Raw genomic sequence first — 12,742 nt, 5'->3', positions numbered from 1 at the left:
CCTCTCAGTTCTTCAGGCTGGCCGTCTGCAGTGTGTAGGACCTGGTCACTGTTGTAGGCAGGACTTAGGACACTGGAGTGAAGATGCAGCCGTGTTCTGAAGAACATGGAATCATGTAGTGCGTACAGATAGGGACGGTGACATTGAGAGCTTCTGCACAACTGTGGAACCCACTTTAGAATCAGTCTACCTTTAGTAAACTTTTTATTATTTATTTATTTCAAGACAGAATTTTTCTGAGTAGCCCTTGCTGTCCTGGAGCCATCTCTGTAGACCAGGTTGGCTTCAGACTGAGAGATATCTGCCTCTGCCTTCTGAGTGCTGGAGTTAAGGAGTGTGCCAACACACCCAGATAGTTAATAAGGCCTTTCTGTGTTTCATAGCAGAGTTAATTTAAAATATGATGATTAGAATTTCACCTTAGAAATCTTGGAAGGAAACAAATCTGGTTCTGTCGTTCCTTTGTTGTTGAGATAAAGTCTTGTTCTCACTCTGTTGATTAGGCTAGTCCGGGAAACTCGCTGTGTATAAACTAGTCTGTCTTCACACTTGCAGTGGCCGGAGTTAGAAACGTGAGCTTCCACACCCAGCTGCAAACAAATCTTCCATCCCCCAAAAGAATCTTTTGTCTTTTTTGAGACGGGGTTGGTTTCTTTGTGTAGTCCTGGCTCTACTGGAACTTGCTTTGTAGACCAGACTGGCCTCCAGAACTCACGGAGATCCAGTTGCCTCTGCCTCCTGAGTGCTGGGATTAAAAGGTGTGCACCACCACCATCTGGCCTCAAAAAATAATTGTAAGAGAAATTCATTTAGGTGTGTCAGTATATTTGGGCTGCGAAAACAAAATATACAAATTGGGTTTGAAGGCCAACATAAGTCACAAGCAGATGCTGTCTGTCGGGATGTCTGTCTGTCTGTCTGTCTGTCTACCTACCTACCTACCTATCTGCCCTCCCCTCCTCTCTTACTTTCTAAGACAGAGTCTCATTATGTAACACTGGCTGGCCAGGACATCACAGTTTGACCGGCTTCTGCCTCCAGAGTGCTGGGTTAGAGGTGTGTGCCACCAGGCCCAGCTCAGACATGCTTCTTCATCCTGTGGCAGAGGGATTAGGGAACTCTGGGGCCTCTTTCATAAGGGCACTAACCATGCTCATGAAAGCTGTGTCCTCATGACATACCCACCTTCCAAATACCCTCTTTCAAATACTACTTAATACTGGGGATTACATTTCAACATACAAAATTGAGCCCTGTCAAGGGACACTAACATCCAGACTCCAGCAGTTTCTAAATGGGAGAGAGGTTAATTGACCTGGAAAACATTTTCTCTTGGAGATTCACAGTAGAAAACTGATGTGGAAGTGGAAAAATTTTACAATAAAGAAACTCACGAGACCATTTAATCAAATTCTTTTTTTAAAAAAATATTTATTTATTTATTTATTATGTATACAATATTCTGTCTGTGTGTATGCCTGCAGGCCAGAAGAGGGCACCAGACCTCATTACAGATGGTTGTGAGCCACCATGTGGTTGCTGGGAATTGAACTCAGGACCTTTGGAAGAGCACGCAGTGCTCTTAACCTCTGAGCCATCTCTCCAACCCCTCAAGTTCTTTTCAAAACATAACTGCACACTACTTACTATTTGTATTTTTACATTTATTTAAAGGCAGTCTTGTTGTGTAGCCCAAGCGACCTTGAACTCTCAATTTTCCTGTTTGACCCTTTAAATGCTAGGATTACAGACTTGAGCTCCAAACACTTAAATGTTTTATTTGTATTTATTTGTTTATCTTGTAATCTTACATGTGTTTGTTCAGGGCAATTAGAGGACAACTTTCTCCTTCCAACATGGTTCTTCTGGGAATCAAACTCAGGTTATCAGGTTTGGTAGCAAGCGATCTTACCCATTGAGCCATCTTGCTGATCCCAGGACTCTTTAAGTAACACTCAGTGAAACTGTAAGAAGTTAGAACTTTGGAAAACTGCTTATAGGGCTTGGGTGTTAACAGAGTCTGCTAGTTCATTTTCCAACTGCCCTGACTCAAAATAATCACACAGACACTCTATTATTTAAAGCACTGCTTGGCCAATCACTTAAGCATATTGCCAACTAACTCTTATATCTTAAATTAACCCATTTTTATTATTTCATATTTTACCATGAGGCTTGTGGCCCTACTGGCAAGGTTCCGGCTGACAGCTCATGTCTTTCTCCTCTGGCGGCTCCATGGTTTCTCCCTGATTCTGCCTACTCTCTCTCTATATATCTTTTCCAGCCTGGCTATATTCTGTTAAGCCATTGGCTGAAAGCAGCTTCTTTATTCATTAACCATTAAAAGCAACACATATTCAGAAGGACTTCCCACACCGTTTCCCCTTTTCTGTTCAAATTAAAAGGAGGTTTTAACTTTAACATAGTAAAGTTACATAATACAAAACAGGTGTCAAGTAAGAATTACAGTTACAATACTTATATCCACTTTATCTTTTATCATAACTAAGGAAAATTATAACTTCAGCACCAGAAGGAAATAATATTACCTAAGTTAACAGGAAGTCCATTGTAAACAACTTCCAAAAACTCAAAAATTGACAGAGATGTCTTGCTATCTAGATAGTCACCCAAAATTCTTTTGTAACATTGAGGCATCCATCTTCAACCTACAGGCCTCATAGTATCTGGCAGACTTTTCCATGAAGCAGGAAATTTGAAAGATAGTTCCGCCTATATTGGCAGTTTGTCGGTTACTTTCTTCCGTTTCCTGCAGAATGTCTTGCAGACTCTTTCATGAAACAGGAACCCTGAAGGACTGTCTCACCTTCTTTAGGCAACTTTACATTTTCTCTGGGTTCTGCATGTCCAGTTTATACAACATACCATCAAGCAGTCCAGGCAAGAGCAGTTTCTTGCCCAGATAGCTAACAAACTCTATAAGGAGCCTCTTTCATGCCCATCTTCCTCTTGAAGTAGATTGGTGCTGCCAGGAGCAAATGAATCTCATTGTTATAACAAATTCTAAGTTCTTAAAATATTTTAAATGCCATATTCTATTAGTCTTTGAAAGGTTTGAAGAATAGCTATCCATCTGAAATATCTTTGTACATCTAGAAAATCTAACTAACAAGACTACAAGCTTGACTGTTATATATGGGTATTTTTTATTTCGATTTTTTAAAATTTTGCAGTATTTATATATGTATAATCTGATGTCTTGGGGAGGGGTTCCAAGCCTAAGCACAAAGTATTATATAGTTTTATACATGTAGTCTAGGGTATTTTTACATTTCTGTGTGCTAGCCTTTTTACTGTTCTTACACAGAGTCAGGGTACAGCATTTTCCACTTGACCCAGCATGTCCACACACACAAGTTTTAGCCTTTGGAACAATTGAAATGCAGATTTTGGAGCTGAGTGTGGTGGCACACGCCTTTAACCCCAGCACTCCCAGCAGAGGAAGGCAGAGCTCTGTGATTTTGAGGCCAAAATGGTCTCCAGAGCGAGTTCCAGGACGTTCAGGGCTACACAGAAAAACCCTATCTTGAAAAAAATAATTCAGATTTATGTTATGTGTGAACACAGCTCGATGTTAAGAGGTGATCTGATCAGGCCTGCGATTGTAGTGCAGGGTTTAAAGCTCTTGACTAACTAATGCCAGGCCTAGGGTTTGGCCCCAGTACAGGAGGAAATAAGGTTATGGCAGAGCAAAAGCTGACTTAGCATTGAAAAATATATAGCATTCTGATGGTGCTTGTTTGTTTGAGATTGGGTCTCGCTGTGTATTTTCTGGTTAGCCTGGAACTTGCTAACAGAGCAAGCTCGCATCAGCAGAGCTCCGCCTGCCTCAGCTTCTAGAGCCCTGGAGCTAAAGGGGTGGCAACCACACCTGGGCTTTACCCTTGTGGTTTGGTGTGTCTTTTTGTGAGTGCTCTGCCTGCATGCCAGAAGAGGGCATCAGATCCCAGTACAGATGGCTGTGAGCCACCATTGGGGTGCTGGGAATCCAACCTGGGTCCTCTTAACTGCTGAGCCACCTCTCAAGCAGTTACATTTTTTTTTCTTTTCCATTTTTTCCAAATATCACACACCATGTAGATGCACATGTGTGTCTGTGGAGGAACCTTCATCTGCTTTCCACGATGTCCTTTGAGGTAGGGTCTCTGAAACCCAAAGCTAGCCACTATGGCTGGCTAAGCTTGCTCCGAAGGTCCCATCTCTGCCTTCTGTGGCTGAACATCCAAGGTGGGCCCAGTTCGCAGTTACGTGGGTTTGGGAATCTGAACTCTGGTCCTCTTGCTTGAGCAGCAAGCGCTTTAATAGCCAAGCCATCTCCCCAACCCCGTTATGTTCTTAATTGCTACTTTTTTTGGTTCTTTATACTTAAACCTTAGGCTTCTTTTCTTTCTGAGTGAAGATTGAACCAGGACCTGCAAGCCCTCTACACGGAGCTGCATGTCCAGCCTCTTAGAGTTGGGAATTTCGCTTATTTACAGAAAACACTGATTGAGAATCCGTGGTTCCTCAAATGTACCTGTTAAGGCCTCATTCTTATCGTACTTAAGGTTATATATAGTCACAGAAAACACTGCTTTCTGCATTAATTTATCTTCTTATTTTGGGCTTTTTGTTTTTAAAGTCATTTAATACTTTTTATACAGTGTCACACCAAGTAGCTCAGGCTGGCCAGGAATTCACTCTGTAGCTCAAGCTAGTCTCAGACTTGATCCTCCTGCCTCATCTTCCTGAGTGCTAGAACTGTGCCTGGCTTTATTTTAAATCCTGACAAGAGTTTATCATTATTACCTTTTACTACTATTGCTGTTTTAAGGATATTCTTTGGGCTTTCCTTCTAGAATTTCCTTATATATAAAACATAATGGACCAGTTGTAATTCATTTGAAATGGTGTTTTCACCAAAATGATTGCCAGACTGTTGAGATACTGAATCTTAGTAATATGGTAATTAAGGAAAATTCAAATATCTCCTGGAATAAAATGGTAAATCCTTGTTATGTCAATTTAAAATATGAAGGAGACAAACAGCCAAACACAAGAAGATGAGGGGGAAAAAAGAGTACAGCTGACATTTAACACTGACATCTCAATCCTGTTTCATTGTAGGAACTTGAACGAGAAATCACGTTTCAGGGTGACAGTGCTATTTATTACTCCTATTACAAAGACATGTTAAAGGCGCCGACGTTTGAAAGAGGTATGGACACCTACACTTAAAATTGTAGTAACATTGTTCTAAAATAGAGAATAAGAGCTTTAGGAAGGGAATTTGTCTTAGAATGTAGGTTATGCTTTTATGTACATGGTAAGAACTTTGGGGAAATGAGGCACCCGTGTTGCACTTGAGTGTCTTTCTTTCCGTGTTAATCGTGGTGACTGATGAATGCCGTGCCGAGCCGTGGTCAGAGAGAACTCTGTGTGTTTAGGTGTTTACGAGCTGACGCACAACAACAAGACCGTCTCCCTGAGGACGATCAACGCGGTGCAGCAGCTGTCTCTGTACCCGGAGCTCATTGCCAGTGTTCTCTACCGAGCAACGGGTAGCCATGTACGTAGTGCCCTCTACTCTGGATGTAGTTCATGTGTGAGAGTGTTCTGCTTGCACATCTGTAGTGCAGCACATGCGTACCTGCCTGGTGTCTTCAGATCACAGCAGTGTTCAACTGTGGACCTCCACCCCTTTGGGGGTTACATATCAGATATAACAGTAGCAAAATTACAGCTATGAAGTAGCAGCAAATTTATTTTCTGGTTGGGGGTCACCACAGCACGAGGAGCTGTGTTAAGGATTTCATTCAGCATTAGTAAGGCTGAGAACCACTGCTCTAGAAGGCACAGGTGGTTGTGAGTCACGTTGTGGACTCTGAAACGGAACTGAGGTCCTCTGCAAGAAGAAAAACCGTCTTAACCACTGGGCTATCTTTCCAGCCCCCCTCTTTTTCACTTTATTGTCCGTTTTCTCACACAGTTGTGTATCCTTGAGTTGTTTAACGTCATCCTCTGTCTCATCCCCTCTCTCTTTTGCCTTTAGGAGATGATTGAACCAGTATATTTCTACATTGGCATTGTCTTTGGATTACAAGGAATATATGTGACAGCTTTATTTGTCACAAGTTGGCTTATGAGTGGCACATGGCTTGCAGGGATGCTTACTGTTGCGTGGTTCCTAATTAATAGGTATGAAAGGCTTTCTTATTGATACTACAAAATTTTGTTCCAGAAATATTCCCATCCTTACAATTCACAGCTATGATCTGCAAAGCCTATTGATTGTTGTACTATACAGTACAGTTTAGGTAGATTCCCCTCAGGGCCTAATCTAGATATGATCACTGATAAAGCAGGTCTGGGAGCCTGGCAGTGGTGGCACACACCTTTAATCCCAGCACTTGGAAACAGCCAGGTCTGTTTCACAGAGAAATCGTGTCTCAAAAAAAAAAAAAGAGAAAAAAACAGGTCTGGGAAGCTGGTTCAGTGGTTAAAGCAGTTGCTGTACAAGTGTGGGAACTAGAGTTTGTGTTCCCAGAGCCTGTTAGATGCTGGGTGGACGGGGGCCTGCCTGTGATTCCAGCTCTCAGAAGTCTCCCTTGAGCCAGTTAGTTAGCCAGTCTTGTCATGTTGGCAAGCTCTCTGGTGATCATAAGACCCTACCTCAGCGAGTTAGATGGAGCTCAATCGCGGACGGGTACTGAGTCAACATCAGGACTCTTTATACGTGTGCTCCCATATACTTGACAACACACACAGGTATATGCACACCCATATACACATGAGGGTAAAACAAAGCAGAAAAGGTTCTCTAGCGACAGAAGTGGTGACATTAAAGAGATTCAAAGGAGGGTAGGATTCACTGGGCCACAGCCAGCTGGAAGCAAAGAGAAGGTGAATTCTGTGAGCACTCAGTGAGTGTGTGCTCAGCCTGATGACCGAGTTTGATCCTGGGGACCATATGGTGGACCATCCAAGAGAACAGATTCCTGCAGATTGTCCTGTAACCCCAACGTGTACACCGTGGCGTGTACCTAGCTGAGTTTTAGGTCCTCCTTGTCTGACTCAAAAAAACTTAATCCCAGCCTGGTGTAATGGTGCACAGCTTTAATACCAGGACTGGGGAGGCAGAGGCAGGCGGATGTCTGTGAGTTTGTGGCCAGAGTTCCAGGACAGCCAGAGCTGCTACACAGAGAGACCCTGTCTCAAAAAAAAAAAAAAAATGCTATTTACAGTAAAATAATCCAAGAGACTGAAAGAATGTCATTGATAGATGTCTTTTTGTTATTGTTGTTAGTTTTTTTGTTTGTTTGTTTGGTTTTTTGAGACACAGTTTCTCTTTGTAATAGCCCTTAGCTGTCTTGAAACTAGCTTTGTAGACCAAGCTGGCCTTGAACTCCCAGAGATCTGCCTGCCTCTGCCTCCTGAGTGCTGGGATTAAAGGGGTGCGGCACCCCCCCCCCCACCGCCACCCCCGGCTAATAGGTGTCTTTTTATAACCGAACCTTGGAGACAGAATAGCATCACTCTGATACATGTACTATGGAAGATGACAGCATTAACGCCAGAAGGCAGGCACCATTAATACCAGTATAGAGGCTGCAATGTTTGATAAAATTAATACTCTTTTCATCTGATCATTAACTATGTATCATGGCATTTTGGTAAGAAGCCTGAAAAACCTTTTAATCTTTTTGCTGTTGAGGAACAGCATATAGTTTTTTACATGCGAGGTAGGGATTCTCCCACTGAGCCAGTTTCCTGGTAGTTTTTGTTTTTGAGACAGAATCTTGCTGTGTTGGCCAGGCTGGTCTCAGCTTGCTTTGTACCTGGTGTGGTATCAGATGCACGATCTTCTCCAGTACTGGAAAGGCAGACGTGTCCCATGTGAGGCTGGAGAGTGAACCCAGGTTCCAGGGCATGCTAGGTAAGCATTCATAGTAGTTAGGGGGATGGGCATCTTACTGATGAGTTTCTTTTTAGAAATATTTATTTTTACGTATATGGGTTTTGCCTGTGTGTATGCCTGTGCATCATATATGTATTCCTGGTACCCACAGGGACCAGAAGAAGGCGTTAGATGCCCTGGACTGTAGTTACAGACCACCACAAGTCTGCTATGTGCGTTTTGAGAATTGAACCTGGGTCCTCTGCAAGAGTAACCTTTCCCCAGCCCCCTGATGAACTTATTCTTGAAGGATCAATCCTCAGTACCACACTCTGCAAGGAAAAAACAAACTCTTCTGAAAGCAGCTGCTGGCTCTTCTCTCGCGGGAGCTGCACAGCTAAAGCTGTGTTCTGTTTATTTTTTGTTCCTGCCTTTTTCTCTGCTCCCTTCAGGTATCCTCTGCTTCCTTTGTAGATTTTTTCTGGCTTTCTCTTTCACCAGCTCACACGTGGGGCACCAGCTTCCCATCTCATCTGGAAGTCACAGCATAAGCTATTTTAAGCAAAGGAGCTTTCCCTAGCTTTGTTTCCCTTTAGCTTTTGTTTGGGTAAACCCGGGCCTTGTGCCTGCTAGGAAGTGCTCTGCACAGAGCTCTGTAGTTGGCCCTAATGTAAGCCACTGCATGTGCACGAGGGTGTGCGGTGCTGAGAGCTTGTGGCATCGCAGGTCCTATAGCTACAGTAATATCTCATGGTAGCTTATTATTCCTATGTTTTTCATGAGCGGCAAGAAGGGAATTTAGTTTTCAGCATGGTTGTACTAGAAAGACTAGAGACCAAGCCCTAGGTACACCACCCAGCATCCCAGGAATTGACCTGAGCTGTCAGTGCAGGTGAGGGAAGGGGACGGGTACTCACAATTAAGCAGGCTTGTTTTCTCACTGTCTTCAGTTTTGGTTCTGGAAAGGTGCTCCCTTAAGGAGAAGTCTTTGTTGACATTTTGCTTGAGGGGACCACTTGGTTCCCATTGTAAGATGTTCCTTTCTGCTGGGGGAGTTTGGGGAGTGGTGTAGTTCCCTTGAGGGAGTAATGCATTCTGCTTCTAGGGGCTGTCTCCTCAGAGTTTCTCTATCTGAAGGGCTCCATTGCCTTTGAGGATGCCTGGAGACTTGAGGCACTATTATGATAGTAAGAGCCCAGAGTCTGCAGGATCCTCGGAAAGGCCCTTAGCCTGACTTCTCAGAAGGCTGCTTTTGCTGACCTGTGAACTACTGCATTTTCCTTGTAGACCTTACTTGAGTATGGTTTTGGAGATTTGGGGCCAAGATTTGCTGGATCTGTTGCCTTGGGTGTGTGTGTCTCAGTCATGGCCGGGAAGCAGAGTGTAGTTTTAATTTTCACGACTTAATGCCTAATGATGTTCATGCTCTAAGTTGGTAAAGTCTATTTACATCTTTTCTAAAAACTTTAAATATTTGTGTAAAGTATCTTCACATCCTCTGTTTTACAGAACTGAGGGTTGTTCTCAGGTCATGCTCTAAAAGCTCTGTGAGTCTGAGCTGCATGCTGGGTGTGTGTGTGTGTGCGTGTGTGTGTGTGTCTGTGAGTCTGAGCTGCATGCTGGGTGTGTGTGTGTGTGTGTGCGTGTGTGTGTGTGTGTCTGTGAGTCTGAGCTGCATGCTGGGTGTGTGTGTGTGTGTGTGTGTGTGTGTGTGTGTCTGTGAGTCTGAGCTGCATGCTGGGTGTGCGTGTGTGTGTGTGTGTGTGTGTGTGTGTGTGTGTGAATGGTGACCTTTCAGGGCTAGTTCCCCTCCACGTGGGTCTCAGGGGTTGTTTGTTGGAAGCACTTTGGCCTATTGAGCCTCTCACTCACTGGTCCTGAATTTTTACTATTTTATACTCTTTATATTAGGTAACTAAAAGCTGAAAGCTGATTACAACTTCATAAGCATGGAACTAATCTGATTTCTGTCACTTTTTCATTTTCTATTTTTAATACTTTTGAGACAGGGTCTTGCTATATTTCTTTGTCTAGCATGGAACTTGATATATAGACCAGGCTAGCTCCAAGCTTGCAGCAACCCTCTGCCTTCCAAATACTGGTATTGCTGCTGTGAATCACCATGGCTCATCAGTTAAGAGCTCTGGCTCATCTTCAGAGGACCCAGGTTCAATTCCTAGCACCCGAGTGGCAGCTCACGACTGTCTATAGCTCTAGTTCCAGGAGTCTGATGCCCTCTTCTGGCATCCAGGAGCACCAGGCACGCACATGGTACATAGACGTACATGCAGGCAGAACACCCGTGTGCATGTGCATAAAATAACAAGGACTGAAATAAAGAGAGAAGCGTAGTGTCACGCGTGCAGCCTCACTTCCGTGTCCTCTGGTTTGTTTTAGGGTGGATACAACAAGAATTGAATACTCCATTCCTCTGAGAGAAAACTGGGCTCTACCATATTTTGCGTGCCAAGTTGCTGCACTTACAGGCTATTTAAAAAGAAATCTAAACACTTATGCAGAGGTAAGACACACATCTGTTTTCTACATCACAACTAATTCTGATGTTTTGCAAATGTGGCTCATGTTTGGTTTTTTGTTTGTTTTGTTTTGTTTTTGGAGACATAATCTCTTGTCATTCAGGCTGGCTTTAAGATCATTATGTAGCTGAGACTAGGCCTTGCGTACTTAATCCACCTGCCTTCATGTAGTAGTACAATTATTCAAAACCATGCTAAACTATGGTGCATAATTTTAAAGTCAGTCATATTAGGAGTGTATGTTCAGTGAGGCATGTCATTAAGTAACATGTAGCTGGGTAGTCGTGTCACCATGTTTTTCCTATAATCTGATGGCAGCCAAATAATTTTAGGAAGACAGATGTTGTATTGCTTTTAGTGTGGTTATGTGACAATACATGAAGAATATCTCATTTTGGAGGTTAATCTAGCTGAGTATTGTTTTTACCGTTTTTCTTACTTCAGGGACATGCATGTCCTTTAGTCACACGGACCTAAAGAAACGATCCTGAAGATGCAGTGGTGACGGAGGATGGCAGTGTTTCCTGTCTGCCTGTCTTCCCTGCCTGCGATGTCGTAGGCTAGTCAAAGTGGAAGGAAACATCCATCTCAGATCATTTAGATCTTAATTTTTTGTTACTGTTATTGCCATAACCCTATTGGCAATTGAATGATAACCACTTGCCTCTGTGTCCCAAGGGTTGGGATTAGAACCTGCACCCCCACTGCTGGCTGGCATTGTGATTTGTAGCTTCTGGTGCTGGGCGGCTCCTTGGTTTACAGTGTAATCTACTGATCTTATCTGACTTTTCTCTAGAGGTTTTGCTACCTGTTGATGAGCGCCTCAACGTACACTTTCATGATGGTGTGGGAGTATAGTCACTATGTCTTGTTTCTTCAAGCAGTCTCCCTCCTGCTGCTGGACGTCTTCTCAGAGGAACAAAGTGACAAGGTAGTGTGACATTTTCAAATGAGGAATTTAAATGCAAAAACTAGTAACTTTACAGCATTGTCTCTCAAAACCTTTTCTATATCTCCGTCCCTTATTCTCAGCTGTTCAGAACTCTGATGAGCATCACGATTTAAATTAATTTAACAGAAAGAACCTAATGTAAAGATTTAATAGCCAGGACTGTGTGCCAAGTTGAGCGGCAGCGCCCTGTGCTTACCGTGCGGAGGACCCAGTTTAGTTGTCACACCAGAACCCTCAACCCTTTCCACCTTCCAGAACAGTCATTAATCAAGAGCAAAGTTGTTGTCTTCATTGGTCAGTTGAAAGGGTGGTGGTAATAGGGGCCCTACGGTATTATGGAAGTAGCGACCACTGGAAGCAAGAAGGATGGAGCACATGACCAAGTTTGGAAATTACGCCTGTCTTCTCAGCTTGAGCAGGAAGAACTGTTCTGTTGGGATCAAGAACTGACGGTCTTAGGTAAGGTTTGGAGAAAGTGCAAGCCAACAAGAAGCAGGAAGAGAGCGAACATCTTCCAGCTCTGCACTTTCCCTGAAGCTGTCCTATTGCCAGAGCTTCATCTAGAAGGGAGAAGTGGGCCACGCAGCTGAGGGCTCCTCTGTTCCTGCACACACTTGTATGGAATTAGCCAAGAATTGCACAATACCAACACCAGAAGACTATTATACTGAGGCATGCTAGCGTCTCCGAGGGTATCGTGACTTGTTAACAGTGAAATCTCTTTTCAGATTTATTTATTATTATTTTTTTTAAGTTATGTTTTGTTTTCTTTTGTTTTTTTCCAGATAGGGTTTTTCTACTTAGCCCTGGCTATCTTGGAACTCTCTCTGTCTCTCTGTAGACTAGGCTGGCCTCGAACTCACAGAGATTGGTCTCCCGAGTGCTGGGATTAAAACCATGTGCTGTCATCACCACCAGGTGCCATATAGTTGAAGCTGGCCTTTCCTCATAATCCTCCTGCATAGCCATCCATGTTTGCTGACGGTGCTGCCCCTCACCTACACAGAGCCGACGTGATAGCAGAAAAACCAACCCACAGGTTCTTTAGCTCTCACTTGTGAGTTTAGAGCTCTTTACTTTTCCCATACGATGCTGAAAAGAAATTGGTAAATTCATTATCAACTACAACGGTAAAAATGCAGATTGAAGCTGGGTGGTGGTAATCCACGCCTTTGTCCTGGCACTTGGGAGACAGAGGCAGGTGAATCTCAGTGAGTTCAAGGCCAGCCTGGTCTACAGAGTGAGTTCCCACAGCCAGGAACTCTGTCTAGAAATCAAAACCTACAGATTGAACATTTCCTGGCATTACCTTAAAGTATAACTGAGCATTTGCTTAGAATTATGATTTTTAAAATT

General features: G+C 43.3%; 1 protein-coding gene across 4 annotated transcripts in view; it reads left to right on the top strand.

The window, feature by feature from the left end:
- Dpy19l4 (dpy-19 like 4) overlaps positions 1-12,742 on the top strand; it is a 51,903-nt gene that overhangs the window by 14,328 nt on the left and 24,833 nt on the right. For all 4 annotated transcript variants that reach the window (XR_005974740.1, XM_041657245.1, XM_041657244.1 and 1 more), the window contains 5 exons: positions 5,128-5,218; positions 5,448-5,569; positions 6,053-6,198; positions 10,295-10,418; positions 11,231-11,365. Coding sequence is in view for 3 of the 4 variants with exons in the window: in XM_041657245.1 (XP_041513179.1) it covers positions 5,128-5,218; positions 5,448-5,569; positions 6,053-6,198; positions 10,295-10,418; positions 11,231-11,365 (618 nt within the window). In the remaining variant the exon portion in view is untranslated. The remainder of the gene's footprint in view (positions 1-5,127; positions 5,219-5,447; positions 5,570-6,052; positions 6,199-10,294; positions 10,419-11,230; positions 11,366-12,742) is intronic.

This window comes from Microtus oregoni, unplaced genomic scaffold (assembly GCF_018167655.1).
Source record: "Microtus oregoni isolate MIOR12 unplaced genomic scaffold, Mior012 000008F_ref0000371, whole genome shotgun sequence".
NCBI classification, from domain to species: domain Eukaryota; kingdom Metazoa; phylum Chordata; class Mammalia; order Rodentia; family Cricetidae; genus Microtus; species Microtus oregoni.
Note: the sequence above shows the minus strand (reverse complement) of the source record. Positions and strands in the feature narration are given on the sequence as shown.